The 17446-nt window shown below is 47.9% G+C and overlaps 1 protein-coding gene across 1 annotated transcript in view; it reads right to left on the reverse strand.

The window, feature by feature from the left end:
• Nucleotides 1-7578: 7578 nt before the first annotated feature.
• syne3 (spectrin repeat containing, nuclear envelope family member 3) overlaps nt 7579-17446 on the reverse strand; it is a 36085-nt gene continuing 26217 nt past the window's right edge. Inside the window, exons 14-18 of the mRNA XM_068595517.1 lie at nt 16456-17143; nt 15238-15381; nt 13670-13834; nt 12866-12916; nt 7579-10393 (exon numbers count right to left, since the gene is read on the reverse strand). Coding sequence (XP_068451618.1) covers nt 10214-10393; nt 12866-12916; nt 13670-13834; nt 15238-15381; nt 16456-17143 — 1228 coding nt within the window. The 3' untranslated portion in view covers nt 7579-10213. The remainder of the gene's footprint in view (nt 10394-12865; nt 12917-13669; nt 13835-15237; nt 15382-16455; nt 17144-17446) is intronic.

The raw sequence follows: 17446 nt of genomic DNA on the forward strand, positions 1-17446 counted from the left end.
AGGAAGGAGCCGAGCACCTGGTTGGTATTCCGAGGTGGGATGGAGCTGATCCAGGCCACGCCCCCCCCCCCTCTCTCTCTCTCTCTCTCTCTCTCTCTCTCTCTCTCTCTCTCTCTCTCTCTCTCTCTCTCTCTCTCTCTCTCTCTCTCTCTCTCTCTCTCTCTCTCTCTCTCTCTCTCTCTCTCTCTCTCTCTCTCTCTCTCTCTGCAGCTTCGTAACATTGTTATAAGATATAAATACAGTAAAGTTCAACATGCAAACACAGACTTTGTGATTAGGCTCTTAAAGGGCCAGCGTGTATGCAATACATTATGTATGACTATGTTTCTGTTCGCTCACAATTCCCTGAAACGAAGAAAAAAACGGGTTGTTCAATAGCTGCACATGACCATGATCATCTAATGTGGCACAGAAACATCTATGAGAAGCTCTTCAACTGACACCAATGTGTAAACTCATGTCATCTGTGCTCAAGACATAATAACTCTCTGCATATTTGTATCTTTTCTTCAGCATGAAAATGTCAAAACTGTGAGGACTGTGTTGTGGCTTCACTGGAGGAGGAGGCCTCCTCAGGCTGCATGAGTGATGGAGGCGTCCTCCTCCTGCAGAGCTCTGGCTGTCGGTTCATCCTGCAGGGAGCAGGAGGCCATTGGGCGCTGCCTCTGCTCTGCGTCCCACACGGGAGGCTCACATCACTGCAGCAGGCCGAAGCCTTCAGGCAGACGAGTCCACCTGGAGAGGTGTGTGAGACAGCTTCCAGGTTGATGGTGTGAAACCAGCTCCCCATTAATAGAGGAGTTATTCATGATATTAATAAGTCTGTACAACATCTGACAGCAGAGTTCAAAGGTCAACTCTTCTTCTTCCGTCTCCAGGTTTGTCAAATGGAATCGTCTACTCGGCCGTCAGAGAAGAACGGAGACGCAGAGCGAGCCGAGCTATGAGGTTATGGTTATTAATGTTAATACTCGCTGTGCCGAGTTTGGAAATAACCAAAAGGTTTTGTCTGGACTTTTTCAAGCGGGGTCGTATGAACCCCCCTGTGTTCTGACTCCAGCTGTCTATTCAGCTCCATCTTCTGATTGCCTTCTCAGAGGGGAACCCCAAAAAATAATAATAATAATATTTCTGGGAAGGTTCACGAAATTCCACAAAAAGTCCAGCGACATGTAAAAGTCACTTAGTGTGAGTTGCTTTGGATGAAGAAGCTAAGCACCATGTGCCCGATGTTGCCTCAGTGTAACCCACATGGAGGAGCGCACACACGCTAACACAAGCTAACACACGCTAACACAAGCTAACACAAGCTAACACACTAGCGGGGTTCCTATAAATACAAACAGATGAGAGGGCCGATCGCATGCTGACCCACATTAACCGCCGTGTGGCAGATAGGAGGCTGCTTCTCCTGCTCGGTGCACCCTGCACACACACACACACACACACACACACACACACACACACACACACACACACACACACACACACACACACACACACACACACACACACACACACAGCAGAGGCAGATGTTATGTAAACATCCCAGAGAGCGAAGTGATCATCTTCCCCACCGACTGGAACCCCTGAGCCACCGAGTCAACCTGAAAGTGGATCCTAATCTTTGTGAGCTGAAATCAGACCCGGCAGCAGATATCATCTGGAGTAATCGCTTTAAAGGCCATCTGGCACATCTCACTGCACCCGGCCGTTCGGCAAATAATCAAATGGCGGCGGTACTTCCACCGGAACAATGCACTTCTCATGATCTATTGTCTTACAACCAGAACGCAGAACAACTCCTCCAGCTCCTGCTCCACCCTCTGTATGCATGTAACCACACGCTGCAGTGGGCTCATTGACCACGCTGGTGTGTGTGTGTGTGTGTGAGTGTGTGTGTGTGTGTGTGTGTGTGTGGCTCTTTCCTGTGAGTGCATTAGCTTTATAATTGCTGGTGGGGAATGCAGAGAATGCCACAGATGAGAGGAGGTCAGGAGACACCAGAGGGGTCGGGGGGGATGTGATGATCCACTAGAAGTGATTTGTGAAAAGGCAAGAAAGTAAACGTCAGGCATCACCAAGAGCGTTGGGGTTCATCCTCTGGGGACTTTGATTATTTGTATCATTTTCATGGCAATAAGTTGAGAGCAAAGACTTCACTTCCTGTCACTTCCTGTCACTTCCTGTCACTGCTTTGGTGCTTTGAGGACTCAAAGCAACACGCATCATTCACAGTAACTGCCTTGCTCATGAGTCACGGTGCTGAATACACTCGTCACGTTCTTGGAGCGCGAGGGAACGGTTGCACATTTTTTGCAACTTTGTCGGGAACATCATGTCATTTATCGCTCGGCTGTGACAGAGACTCTGCAGTGAAGACATAAACAGGAAGTGAGCCGTAACCCCAGACATATGGAAACATCCATCTTTCTATCTCTGCAGCTACTGACCAGGTTGGTCCTCCTCACACTGAGTCACTGCCTGGAGGTCCCTCAGCCAATCAGGAGCCAGATGACACACGGCAGGGCAGGCTATATTTAACTGTATCTGGGTCCAGGCCTGCTGGAGGTACATGTGGATGGAGGGACATGTGTGCTGTGCAGCAGGTGGTTCGTGGTGACGAAAGCTCTCTGGAGCTTTGAGAGCTTATTGTTTTCATCCAGAAGGTTCTGCTCGCCTCCAGCATCAACACCAACACTCAGGAACAGAAGCAATAAGCCGTGAGGAAAGAATCTTCCTTTTCAATCTGAAAAATGATGCATTTCCATCCAGACTGCTCGTGATCTCTCTCTCTCTCTCTCTCTCTCTCTCTCTCTCTCTCTCTCTCTCTCTCTCTCTCTCTCTCTCTCTCTCTCTCTCTCTCTCTCTCTCTCTCTCTCTCTCTCTCTCCCTCCCTCCCTCCCTCTAGACGCCGAGAGGCCATCACCTTTCAGTCGGTGGCTTGAACCATTCAGAAGAAGAGGTTATTAAAAATAGGGTCAACGCTGGAATGACAGAACAAGCTTGAGGAGAACATGATGGAAATATGATGTTTTTTTGTCTTGCACGTATTAAAAAGGTGCAATGTTTAATACCCACAAAAAGTAGTGCTCTCCTCTGGAAGCACACAAGGTGCATGTTCAGAGGTCAGGTGTCATACTGAGACTCTGGGTCACGGTGCGGGGTCACGGTATGAGGTCACGGTATGAGGTCATGGTATGAGGTCACGGTATGAGGTCACAGTGTGAGGTCACGGTGTGAGGTCACGGTATGAGGTCACGGTACTTTGTTGATTGGCTCGGGTCCCAGGAGCAGAGACGAGGGAACCAATGAGGTTTCTTCTTCGGCCGACAGCATCCAGGCCAGCGGTAGAAAGACCTGCAGGTCTTCAGACCCATTCAGACGCCACCGAGAGGGAAATGATCACCAACTGCACATCAGGAGGGTTCATGACTCAACACACACACACACACACACACACACACACACACACACACACACACACACACACACACACACCCCTTCCCTTCCATGGTGTCCATCTCCCTGTCCATCTGTTGTGTGACTGCCTGAACACACTCTCGCTCTCTCTCACACACACTCACACACACACACACACACACACACACACACACACACACACACACACACACACACACACACACACACACACACACACACAGTCTTCTCACCACATGCAGTGAGGAAGCATCACTTGACTGCACACAGATCTGGTTCAGTGTCCAGAGAGGAGACCCTGTGTGCTTGGTTTGAATCTGTGAAGCTGTGTGTGTGTGTGTGTCTCTGTGTGTGTGTGTGTGTGTGTGTGTGTGTGTGTGTGTGTGTGTGTGTGTGTGTGTGTGTGTGTGTGTGTGTGTGTGTGGACTGATAAAGGTCATATACAAATGACAGTGTGTGTTTTACATATTTAAAACCAGCTGGTAGTGAAACTCTGATCAGATATCAAAACGTGACATGACGACTCACGAGTCATTTCACTTTCAAATCAGCCTGAATGATCATGAACATAGAGCAGAGTTATTATAGACATAGAGCAGAGTTATTATAAACATAGAGCAGAGTTATTATGGACATAGAGCAGTTATTATAGACATAGAGCAGTTATTATAGACATAGAGCAGTTATTATAGACATAGAGCAGTTATTATAAACATAGAGCAGAGTTATTATAGACATAGAGCAGTTATTATAGACATAGAGCAGTTATTATAGACATAGAGCAGTTATTATAAACATAGAGCAGAGTTATTATAGACATAGAGCAGTTATTATAAACATAGAGCAGTTATTATAAACATAGAGCAGTTATTATAAACATAGAGCAGAGTTATTATAGACATAGATCAGTTATTATAGACTTAGAGCAGAGTTATTATAGACATAGAGCAGTTATTATAGACATAGAGCAGAGTTATTATAAACATAGAGCAGTTATTACAGACATAGAGCAGAGTTATTATAGACATAGAGCAGAGTTATTATAAACATAGAGCAGAGTTATTATAGACATAGAGCAGTTATTATAAACATAGAGCAGTTATTATAAACATAGAGCAGAGTTATTATAGACATAGAGCAGTTATTATAGACATAGAGCAGTTATTATAGACATAGAGCAGTTATTATAAACATAGAGCAGTTATTATAAACATAGAGCAGAGTTATTATGGACATAGAGCAGAGTTATTATAGACATAGAGCAGAGTTATTATGGACATAGAGCAGAGCTATTATGGACATAGAGCAGAGTTATTATGGACATAGAGCAGAGCTCTTATAAACATAATAAAATAAATGACATTTCTTAGACAAGTTTATAAAGGATGATCCATCAGAGTGTGTGTGTGTGTGTGTGTGTGTGTGTGTGTGTGTGTGTGTGTGTGTGTGTGTGTGTGTGTAATAAATGACACCACAACATTAAAAAGCACCAATAAGCTCATGGCTTATCAGCACCAGCATCTTTACTTATTGTTTAATACAGAGTTCCTGAACGCATCACCTCCTGATGATGAACGGCTGCAGCGAGCGGCGGCGTCCTCTCTGCTGCTGCAGGAACACGAGACATCGATGGCTGTTCATGAGAGGAATATAATACTTTAATTTGATACGGAGCTTTTCTAAGTACTCAAGTGATCGTTCTCATTCTGGTTTTGAGTGAGTATTCAGTGATTAAACATAGTCTGCCCTTTTCCCCGTGAAAGTGTTTTTACTGTCTGATCTGATGTGAACAGACTGTAAAGCCCTCTGAGGATCATTTGCATTCGTGATTTGGGGCTATATAAAATAAACTGAACTACCAACAGCCCTCCTCCATGTTTCCCACTGGCCCTTTAACGTCTCTGTATTCTGTACTCAGCCAGTGTTTGTATGTACGGTGGCTCTGAGCGCTCAAACCTCTGACATGTGACACAAACACAGGAAGTCAAACCTGTTGAGGAAACGTTCACCTTTGACGTGGAGCCGAGCTCGACGCCGCCGGAAACTGTTTGGACAGAAAATACAGACGTCCGTCACACTGGTGGCGTCCTTCATGAGTCCTTCATGAGTCCTTCATGAGTCCTTCATGAGTCCTTCAGCAGAAGGACACCAGCACAGTGACTCGTTGCCATGACTACCCAGTTCCCTCCAGAAGGACTTCAGCAACAGAAACATCCAATGTGTTCAGAGTTGAGACGTCGTCATGTGAGCCCGGCTGGATGGGCAGCAGGGCCGACACAAAGGCCCCGTGTGGTTGTTGGTCGTCCCGCAGCAGCACGGGACGACCCCCCCGCTGGCGTCCCATCAGCAAACAGGAAGTCCTGTGGAACCCTGGACAAAGTGGCACCACCATGGGGACCAGACTCCAGACCTCTGAGGTGATGGATCAGTGTGTCATGAGCAGGAAGCCGAGTCTCCACACTGCGCTGCGAGACTAGAGCATGCTGGGACGTGGGACGCGATGCGGACTCTGACTGAATATTAAGGATTAAGGGTGCATCATAAATGATTGACGTGCATGTGCACTAAAAAAAGATGCAGCTCTATAATTCAAGAGAGATTACTTCTGGCTGAATGATAAATCTCATGCAGCCGCTGATTCAGAAAATAAATAAAGCTTCGCAGTGTTCTTATGGCGCCCGCTGTCATAAACAAGTGGCCTCAAGATCGTCACAAATATGTGACGGCTTGACTCGGTGACCTACTAATCCTAAAAGATCTGTATCAGTGTGTGCAAAAATAGAGATTATAATCCCAGGACGATCTAAAGGCTGTTTCAGTATGAAGACATGAGGACAGGAAGAGAGGACCCCTGAGCAGTGGACTCACCTGGTAGGAATGTTTCTCTGGTTTAAAAAAAACTGTTTATTTGCCTCCAGAAGTTCAGTCTTGTGTTTCTATGAAGGGACTTCAGAGGCCACACCTGACTTCCCATGATGCAATGTCTCTCATTAAGCTCTCATCCAGAACAGCTGATTCGCTGCGTTCATTCGTCTCCAGCACAAAGCGCCTCATGACGAAGAGCAGAACACATGAAGAAGGTGATGACAGAGCAGCTTGGGGTCGGGCCCCAAACCGCATGAGACGTCGTTGAGCGCTCCAACATGTCATTCATTCAGTTTGAGACCGTCGCACCAGAATAATGGATTCCGTTTCCTCTCTGGTGAATGAGACAGAGGAACACGTGGGACGCAGCGCGTCACCTTCCTGATCTTCATCGTCCCATGAAACATTTTGATGAAGCTCTGCAGCTCGAGGACAGGAACCTTCTCTGGGAGAGAGGCCGCTCTGCCACTTCCTGCCTCGTGCGCTTGGCAGAGCGAGCGCTCCAGATTGCAGCACAGCTCGGCCGCCCGGCTGCAGCACGAGGTGAGAGCGGCGTGGGAGGCAGCGAACACTCTGGGAGGAGAGGAGGAAATCATGTCCAACTGGAGAGTGATGAATATAGCACGCTTTCAACTTATTGTGGATCTTAAGGGAGGAAAAACGTTTCATGCACAGGGGAGGAAATATTCCCAGATTTCTTTTAAACAGGGTTCCACCTGCATGAAATGATGTCATACCTCCAGCTAGCTTGCTAGCTAGCTTGATGCCAAGATGTGAGAACATGTTCATCACGTTGGTTTCTAAACACAAAGTATAGTAGCACCCAGAAACAGGACGATGTGGACGGCTCGAGCTCGCCCAGCTGGCATATCGTGAAGAAGCTAGCCGCAACAGCTAGCGTTAGCATCAAGCTATGGGCCGCTTTAGCGCTTTAAATCTCTTCCTGGTCGGTTGTTGTTGCGATGCATAACATAAGGGATTTCTATTGTACTTAGAGGATGAAAATGAAACGTCTTTAACAAAGGTTTTACTCTACATGTTTCCCATCTGCAAAACAATGTCCATTATAACCAACTAACACTTCATGGTTAGCATGCAAGCTATCTCTAAAGGGACATCCCGTTGTTTTGTGTGTGTGTGTGTGTGTGTGTGTGTGTGTGTATAGATCTATAAATATTGAACCTAGCTTAATTTACAGATAGGAAGTAGATTAGCAGGGTATACATATAAGACACTGGCAACATTAGTAATAAACAAACAAAGCACAGAATATTCAAACTGCATTCATTTATTTCATCAGAATAAAAAACAGCATTGGTTAAATACAGGCTCTCATGAATAATAGGTTTTAAAAGATTAATAAAATAGAATACTTTTAGAAAAAAGCTCTCGTCTGTGTGAGAGACACAACGTTCGGAGGCTTTTTGCATAACGAGTGAACCGTCTTCCTCCTGCAGGGTCACGAGCTGAGTGCAGAGGACCGCTCGTCTCACCAGGTTCACGTCCCTCACGAGTGGATCAGTGGACAGAGACGTGCTGCCTGGAGGAGAGGAGGCCGGACGCACAGCGCCATGCAGCAGCACCACACCGACAAGCTGCAGGCCGGACGAACACAGGAGGGCGTGGCACCGAGACGCAACGCTTTAAGGCCATGCTACATGTAGCATGTAGCATGTTTACACAGTAGAAGTCATCAGCAGAGACAAGGTGTTTCTGTACGCTGGGACGGGTTGACATGAGGTCAGAAACATGCTGGAGTTCTTGCAAAGTTGAGTCAAATCAAAGACTCGCGCGTCGCTGCACGAGAAGACTCGGAGCCGCGCTATCGCTCACTGTTGCCACGGCAACATGATGAATCAATAATCGCCCGCACGCGAGGAAACTGTTTGTGAGGGTGTGTGAGCGGGTGTGTATTTAGAGGGCGGTGTGTGTGTGTGTGTGTGTGGAAAGAGTGTGAACGACAAAACAAGTTATTTTGGGGTTTTCACCAAACTGAGCAGTTTACAACAGAACGTTGTTAGAACATGTTCTTCAGGTTCTCACGTCCTCCATGTTCTCCTGGTGGTTCGGGCTGAAAAAATGAACCGAGACGCCAAAGCAGCCCCGTCAGAGGAGGAAGGCAGCCGAGCATCTCTCAGGAGGAACACGCACACACACACAGACCCACAAACCAGACCAACAGGATCAACACAGCAACACAAACGACGTGCTGTCATCGTTCCACGGACACATTATGGTTCTTCAAAGAACATTCTGCAAATACTTACAACAGCAATTATTAAAACGCTCCGTCTCCACATAACTCAGAGCTTTGGCTGCGGCCTTTATGACACCGTGTCATTAGAACACACACACACACACACACACACACACACACTGGATGAGAGGATCCTCTCTGACTATGTTTTCTAATCAGACCGTCTGGGCCCTGTTCCTCAGATATAACATGAATATGACTATAATGAATATGAATATAATGAATATAATGAAGCCCGGCTGAGGAACAGGAAGTCACACTGCGTTCCAGTCCTCTAGACACAGGTGTGTAGGTTTGTTTTTTGTTTCTACCTTCATTTAAAAACAAGGAGACTCTTCCTGGTGCTAGGGGTTCGGGAGGTAAACGATAACCCGGGTCAGAAGAGGGGGTCTGGGCCCGGATACGAGCCGGCTGGTGACCCCTGACCCCGGAGACGTGTCCAACAGGCCGGTCGCCGGCGGGCTCTGCTGGGACGCTGCAGGGCGGCTCTGCTTCCAGCCCACACGCTGCCGGGCCTCACGCTACAGGACGCCTGGAGTCAGAGCAGCGATCATAGAGACCATGAAGGGAACACACGTGTTCCCCGTCACCTCAGGAGGGTCAGCCACGCTGCTCTGGGGGTCAACGTCAACACCGGCGACACACAATGTACTTTTTATGACCTTAAATTAAAAAAAAGATGAAACCCAATGATTGAAAAGAGAAAGCTGCACTTTGTAGTTGTGTAGCGTTGCTGCCTTTGTAGTTGTGTAGCGTTGCTGCGTGTCATGATCCAGCTGCAGCTGACGGTGGAGCGTTGCTCCAGTCCACTGCTGTCGTCTTTGGTTTGGGTCTCCTGCTGCTTGTTGCGCATCGCAGCAGCTCCTCCGGTGCTGCTTCACCCCTCGTGGTTGTGCTCTGACATATGCAACAGCAACAAGAATTATTGTGCTGCGTTCACACCAAAAAAAGTTGTGGATGGTTGCGAACAACGCAAATTTCTGAATCAAGCTGCTGCCGGTCGGCCTGAAGCGGCTCCATCCAGACGTCCTGGAGGAGCAGCTGTGAGCGGCTCCGGGGAATATTATGAACCCAGACCCGGGCGTGTGGTGGCCCTACGTTTATTCCTCAACAAGTATAAAGCAGAACTAGTGGTCGTTTCAATGGTGGATGGAGGAAAGAGTCACTGCTTTTCACAGAGATAAGCCACGCCCCCTTTCGGACGCGAATGAAGCGCACGTAGTCGGGCGAGTAAAGCGTTGTGAATATTCACTGTGAGCAACGTGATCACTTTCATGGCTGTGTTTCATGTTGAAAACTTGACAGTTCAGCTTGGATTCCTTCTCAATGAGAGAAAAGATGATTATCATATTTAAAACTGCCAAAAATAAAAGTCTTATAATGAGCATTGGATTTGTAGTCCTATTGCACTCATGCCTGCTCTTTGGGAGATACTTTGATGATTAACGGGTCATTATTGGTACATCTGGAGAATGTGGGGTTTGTAGTTTGTAGGTGTGCGTGCTCCTCTGGACTCCCTTAACCCGAGCACACGATGGTATTGAAGAGTTTATGAAATGAAGATTAATATGTGTGGAAGTAGCCAGAGAGCGGCCTCAGTGGTGGGCGCCTCCTCCATGAGCCGTGGTCAGAGCGTGAGGTCACGGCTCCCTATGTGGGGGGCGGGCCCTCGTAGCGCAGCATGACGTTGAAGGACCGGGCAAAGTTGTTGGAGAGGGAGCAGCTGTTGCCGTCCATGAGCGGCAGCAGGGCGGCCAGCAGCAGCAGAGCCAGGAGGAGGAGCCACAGCGGAAGAGCCAATCGACACACCCGCTGACACAGGCCGGGCTTCTGCAACAACAACAACAACAACAACAACACGTTAAAACCTACTGGTGCATTTTCATCACCTCTGATCCACTGAGGGCCCCCCCCCACCCGCTGATCTGGGTTCACTGTTATTGATTCAAATAAATGAGCCGTTAGCCTTCAGCCTGCGACAGCAGCAACAGAAGTCACCACTCGAATCCAGCGTCAGTTTAGTAAAACAAAAGCTCCCAAACATTAAAACCTGGAAGGGTAACGAGCATCAGCTGTTCCTTTAAGAAGCATCATAACATCAGCTGTTCCTTTAAGAAGCATCATAACAGCATCAGCTGTTCCCTTAAGAAGCATCATAACATCAGCTGTTCCTTTAAGAAGCATCATAACAGCATCAGCTGTTCTCTTAAGAAGCATCATAACATCAGCTGTTCCCTTAAGAAGCATCATAACATCAGCTGTTCCCTTTAGAAGCATCATAACATCAGCTGTTCCCTTAAGAAGCATCATAACAGCATCAGCTGTTCCCTTAAGAAGCATCATAACATCAGCTGTTCCCTTAAGAAGCATCATAACAGCATCAGCTGTTCTCTTAAGAAGCATCATAACATCAGCTGTTCCCTTAAGAAGCATCATAACATCAGCTGTTCCCTTAAGAAGCATCATAACATCAGCTGTTCCCTTTAGAAGCATCATAACATCAGCTGTTCCCTTAAGAAGCATCATAACAGCATCAGCTGTTCCCTTAAGAAGCATCATAACATCAGCTGTTCCCTTAAGAAGCATCATAACAGCATCAGCTGTTCTCTTAAGAAGCATCATAACAGCATCAGCTGTTCTCTTAAGAAGCATCATAACATCAGCTGTTCCCTTAAGAAGCATCATAACATCAGCTGTTCCCTTAAGAAGCATCATAACATCAGCTGTTCCCTTAAGAAGCACCATCAGGTGGTTAAACACCAGCCTGGAGGAAAAGTTAATGACTGATGGAACAGGAAGTGAAACTAGCTAATCATACACCTGCGTATAGCAAACAGCCACAGGGCAAAGATAAGTGTGTGTGTGTGTGTGTGTGTGTGTGTGTGTGTGTGTGTCTTAGGCTCAGCTTCCTGTGAATGAGGCTAGGTATGGTCTGGAACATAAACATAAACGTGAGAGCCAGATGAACAGAGGTCTTCATGTGATGTTCTGCTCTCCGTCACACGAGTGGAATCATTTAGTTTGTCAACTGCCGACAGCACTTCATTTACTTTCTATCAGACTCCAGTTATTAAAGTTTCCTTTGGAAATGTGGACCGTCCCTCTCATCTGTTATGTAAATTAGTTTAATATTTTACTCCTAGTCGCATTTCGCGAAGCCCCGCCCTCCTCTGCCTTGATTGGCTCGTCGTGCGCTGGTGCACGCGCCTGGTGGAGGAATGACTTCAACACACAATAATGTACTTTTCCATCCATTTGTTTGATCGCTGGCAAGCTACCACCAACGACGCCGGACAGGAAAGTTCTTTGTTAGCTAATTATATATAATAATCTATGATTATGAATAAATCTGCTGAGGGCTATATGACTTAAAGTGTAATAACTTACAAAGCATACAGTGTAACTAGTGTGTAGCTCATTTATTATGTGTATTGCACCATTTACCAGTCGTCTTTGTCTTATTCGTATAGCTTCATCAGCCCTTTGGGTTGTGATAGCAGAGCGTTGAGCCCAGCTGATGAAGACTCCTCTCTGTGACTGTGCAGCATCAGAGCGTCTGACAGCTGAGAGCAGACAGGATGTTCACTGTACAGCTGACGAGCTCACGGAGACGCCGTCGCTCCAAGATGAATAACCGTTATGTTCAAAAGACACAAAGGCTCACAGCGGCCGTGAACTCACACTCACCAGTTATTCTAGTAAAGTCAGAAGTCGCTGTTGAACAAGTGGGTGGTGTTGTTTCATGGAACCAGAAAAGAAAAGAAAAACTAGAGACAGAGCATCTAGTCAATAAAACAACCGGCCCCCTCTCCTGGAGAGGAAGGGGAGAGAGAGGGATGTTTGGGGGGCTTCTCATGCAGGAACGCATTACCAATTCCTCCAGCACAAGACCGATGAAATCTACATGAAATACTTTAGAGCGTGATGTTTAGTGAGGAAGGTTTAAACTATTTGTTCGGCATGTTTTCAGAGGAGTGAGGTCTTTATAATGCTGAATACTCAGACAGAACATGACAGACTTTGATATCATTCATTGTGCTGCCTTCAGGTGCACATCGTTTCACAGGTTTGGGACAGTGCTACAGACATCAGTTTGGACTCTTGGAGATTACAAAGTTCATTTTCACTTAGTTACAGACTCAATCTGTTCCTCAAGAAATACACAGTTAGATAATTGTGGCATGCAGACAATAAGCTGATGATCTGATCCCATGCTGTGTATGTGATGTAGTGCCGCTCTCTTTCCACCAGCACTCCTCGCTAGTTCCATCTTTTTAAAAACACTTCATAGTTTGGTGTTACCTTTTGCACTTTGGCAGCGAAAGCCGGCTCCTCTTGTTTGGTTTGGAGTCTCTGCAGAGATACACAACACAGAGTTACACACCTCGCCGTGTGCACTGAATCATCACACTCACACACAGAGGAGCTCCTGACTGCTGACTCGTACGTGTTAGTGTTGTGTAGTGTTGTGTAGTGAAACTAGCTGTTAAATATAGAAAATCTCATGAGATTGTAAAAACATTTGGTTTCATCTGGTTCCAGCACATCTGGAGAACACCAGTAAGTCCACTGAGCAGCAGCTACTTCACAGACGCTCTGAGTGGTGTTGCACCGCCCCCGTGTGGAGAACCAGAGCAGTGCACTGAAGGGACTCCCGCGAAACACATTATAGCACCATAACAGGAGCAGGACTTGATCTGTGCTCTGGGTTTAAGATTTGTTTCTGTGTGATGATGATGATGATGATGAGTCCAATAGTTTTGTTGCATCCCAGCAGCTCGAATCATTCAAGACAAGAACATACCATATCAATATAATGTCTCACTGGAGACATTATATTGAAGAGCCTTCGACCTACATCTCATCTGTGATCTAGGAGGTGTAACCCTGTTCCTCTGCGTCTCGTATCAACTTCACCAAGGATCCTTATCTCTGAGTGTGGGGCATCTTGATATTGTAATAGCATCAATGTATGAATATGTTTTGAATGATAATAGTCTATCCTATGAGTTGCAGAGTCGACAGGATCATTCCAGCATAACGATGAAGCGTAATCTATATGTGCAAAGTGACTCCTCAGAGGTCAAAGGTCAACTCTGCTCTCACCTTGGCGCTGGCCCTGAGCCTGACGTCTCCCGCGTCCTTCAGCTTGGACTTGTAGAGCATCCAGCGGTAGCGCAGTTCCTCCAGACTCACATCCTCTCTGCCCGGACTCTCCTGGAGCAACATGTGGAACTGGTCCTGCCCACAGCGCAGCCCGGCCCTCAGCGCCTGCAGCAGGACACAGGACAGACGGTGCAGGGGTCATGAGGTGCAGCAGGACACAGGACAGACAGTGCAGGGGTCATGAGGTGCAGCAGGACACAGGACAGACGGTGCAGGGGTCATGAGGTGCAGCAGGACAGCGGTGCAGGGGTCATGAGGTGCAGCAGGACAGACAGTGCAGGGGCCATGAGGTGCAGCAGGACACAGGACAGACGGTGCAGGGGTCATGAGGTGCAGCAGGACACAGGACAGACAGTGCAGGGGCCATGAGGTGCAGCAGGACACAGGACAGACGGTGCAGGGGTCATGAGGTGCAGCAGGACAGACAGTGCAGGGGTCATGAGGTGCAACAGGACAAACAGTGCAGGGGTCATGAGGTGCAACAGGACAGACAGTGCAGGGGCCATGAGGTGCAGCAGGACACAGGACAGACAGTGCAGGGGTCATGAGGTGCAACAAATCACATGTTTTCCACAATGTCATCGTGGAGCAGCTGCTTAGCTGAGAGCTCTAGTTTCTCTGCAGTGTGATGTGTTCAGACACTATCAATAATAACAGTAAAGTACTTTTAGTGGATGTTCAGTGATGGAGAGAAGTGGAGGAGGACATTACAGCTCGTTCAGCGGCTGCAGCGTTCTCCATTAATACTGAACCCATTTCTTCAAATGTTGTCCGCATTAGTCACTTAAGCTCGTTTCCCACTGGACAAAAAACCTCCAACGGCCACTAACGTTGGACTGACGTTGGACCAATGGGCTTTCATTCCCAGGACAAATGACTCCGTGGGAGTCGCTGCTATCGATCGCAGCGCCAATCGGCGGTGATGAATCATGACATGGGGCTGGATGCCCCCATTTCCTCTGCGATGCTATGTGGCACGCGTAGAGATTTGTCTATAATGAATTAAATCAACAGGGGTTTGGACAATTGTTCTAATTTATTAATGTAAAAAAACAATATATAATTAATGCGCTCTCCTCAATGTCACCAGACGTTCTGTTAGAGCAGAGAGTCAAGTTTTACACATGGAGCTCTCGTAGGGTTAAGCGTGTTTTAAAGATGACTCACGGACCGACCTCTGGGCACGTTGATGCAGACGGAAGTACGAGTAGAGCCACAGGAGACAGACCCATCAGTTACAGCACAGCGCGTTTCCCTGAGCACATTCTTCTGGATATTATCATCCATTAGGCTATCTGGCAAATGGGATCCGGGGTGCTTGACCTCATTAATCACTGGAAGTGCACTTTCACTGAATCTGTTATTACATCACCATCAGCGGGGATTCAGTCTGATGTCAAAGGTATCCCCGTATAATGAGGAGGAAAAGGAAGAGGAAGAGGAAGAGCAGCAGCAGCAGCAGCAGCAGCAGCAGCAGCAGCAGCATTAGCAGCAGCAGCAGGGCTCACCTTCAGGGTGTCCTGTCGGCTCTGGACTTCTTCGTCGCTGAGCGACGCTCCCTTGCTGCTGAAGATCCCAGAGAGCAGTTTGTCCTCTTGGGACAGCCAGGCCTCAAACTCCCTCCTCCTGGATGTGTACTCTCCTGCTCCCCCCTAGAAGAAGAACCCAAACAACTCAGAGGACTCGTGCGCACACACACTAACACCCACACTGAAGAACAGAAAGGGTGGCTGCAGTCTGTCCCCTGTCTGCTTCTTGTCTTTCCTTTTGATTTCATACATTCTGCCACACAAGACTGCAGCGGTGATGACAGCCATTCAGAGCTCACCGACGTCCTGCAACTAAAGCCGGATGTTGAGACTACAGGAGTTTATAAACCTGAACCCTTTGGAAGTTGTGTTGCATCACACACACTCTTCACAAACGTTCTTCTCTCCAACATTAAACATACACACGGGAGTGGAATTTGGAAATAATTGCACATCACACACGACAGGATATTATGAAGATTATTATTATTATTTGCACACACACACACACACACACACACACACACACACACAGAGTGTGTACATCAGCCCGAAGAAGGTTCCACGTGCCCATCAGGAGGAACTCCCATTCAGACCCACTCATACACTCATACAGCCACTGCACAGCACACAGGAGCAATCAGGAGGAGAGTGTCTTGCCAGAGGACATACTGGAATGGCAAAGCGGAGCCGGGGATCAAACCGCTAGTCCTCTGATTGAAGGAGGGCCCTGCTCATTACTGAGTAAGTGGTGTGAGATTCAGCCTGGGTTTAATGGAACATTTCCTTTTCACTTTCCACCCCGTAGTGGATTCTACATGACTGAAAGTGGAGACTTCCTGTTGAGTCATCAGAACACACAATGAGCCACGGAGCTGGACCGCTCTGGTTTGTTGAATAAGGCGACGTGGAGGCCCAGAGAGCGTTACCGTCGTTAAACACTCAGCAGCTTGAATCACTCTGGATCAGTTTGGGGGTGATTGAGTAATTCTGTTATCGTGAGTTGGTTTGCAACAGCCGGTATTTAAGTATTTAGCACAACATAAAGGAAGGGAATCCACAACCCTGTCATGTTCCTGTGTGCATCAGTGAAGGATCATTTACTTCTAACATTACTAGGACATGAAATGTACAGAGAAGAACACCAGACTGCTGCTGCATGAACTCAACTAAGGGGAAGTGTGAACACAAGCCTACCGTCGGGTGTTGAGTTGGTGGTGTTGGTGGTTGCTTGGTCGGGTCCCTTCTGAACAGCATGAACGCTCCTCCTCCTCTTCCTTCCGTGCTCAGGCCTTCCCCTGCCTCCATGCTGCCTTCCCCAGAGCTCATTCTCAGCCCGTCACCATAGCTGACCTTTGAGGTGAGCGACGCCCCCTCTCCGTCTGCAACGAAGATGCTGCTGCTGCCCCCTGATGCTGCTGCTGCTGCTGCAGCATCACTGTCGAGGCTCCCAGCAGGACCTCTCTGGCTTGCTCTGCTGCCAATTCTCCAAGCGGAGGAATCTACTTGGTCTCCACTAAAGGAGCGCCCTCTGTCCTCGCCCGACCTTGACGGGCTCATGTGTTCGTCGTCTTGTCCCGCCAGAAGAAGCTGACCTTCCCCGGGGGCCTGCATCCGACCCCCCTGCAGGGTCATCCCCCCATGCTCCTCCTCTTCCTCCAGGCTTCCTCCTCCTCCCCCTCCAGGCCCAGAGTAGGCCGAGGCTCCGTACATCCCAGCTGACGCGTCTCGTTGTCGGCCTCTCTGGCTCCGGGAGCCTCCCACCTCGCCCCGGCCGGCTCCCGCCCCCAGACCGAGCTCCGTGGTCAGGGCCGCGCTGGCTGCCGACAGGCCTCCAGCCCTCCAGGTGTCAGACGGCGTGTGCTCTGTGGAGCTGTTCAGCAGCCTGCGAGAGAAAGAAAGGGACCAACACAAGGAAAGAAGCAATGCTCCGTCAATGTATCCAGCCTTTAACCAGCTTTTCTTCTGATGTAAAACTATCCTTCTTGTTGTTCATATGCAAGCACCATCATCCTTATATGTTAACACAGTGATCCAGCTTGAATGTTCATTCTAGACCTAAGAAACAGACGTTTTCACAAGACGGATGACAAGAGAAACTCATTTTGCTTCGTGAACACAGAATAACTTTTCATGACCCTTGGACATCCGCCCCTTCTGTCACTTTGGGCCAAACAACTCTGACTGA

Source organism: Clinocottus analis, unplaced genomic scaffold (assembly GCF_023055335.1).
Source record: "Clinocottus analis isolate CAN_PGR_092001 unplaced genomic scaffold, fCliAna1.0.p SCAF_30, whole genome shotgun sequence".
NCBI classification, from domain to species: domain Eukaryota; kingdom Metazoa; phylum Chordata; class Actinopteri; order Perciformes; family Cottidae; genus Clinocottus; species Clinocottus analis.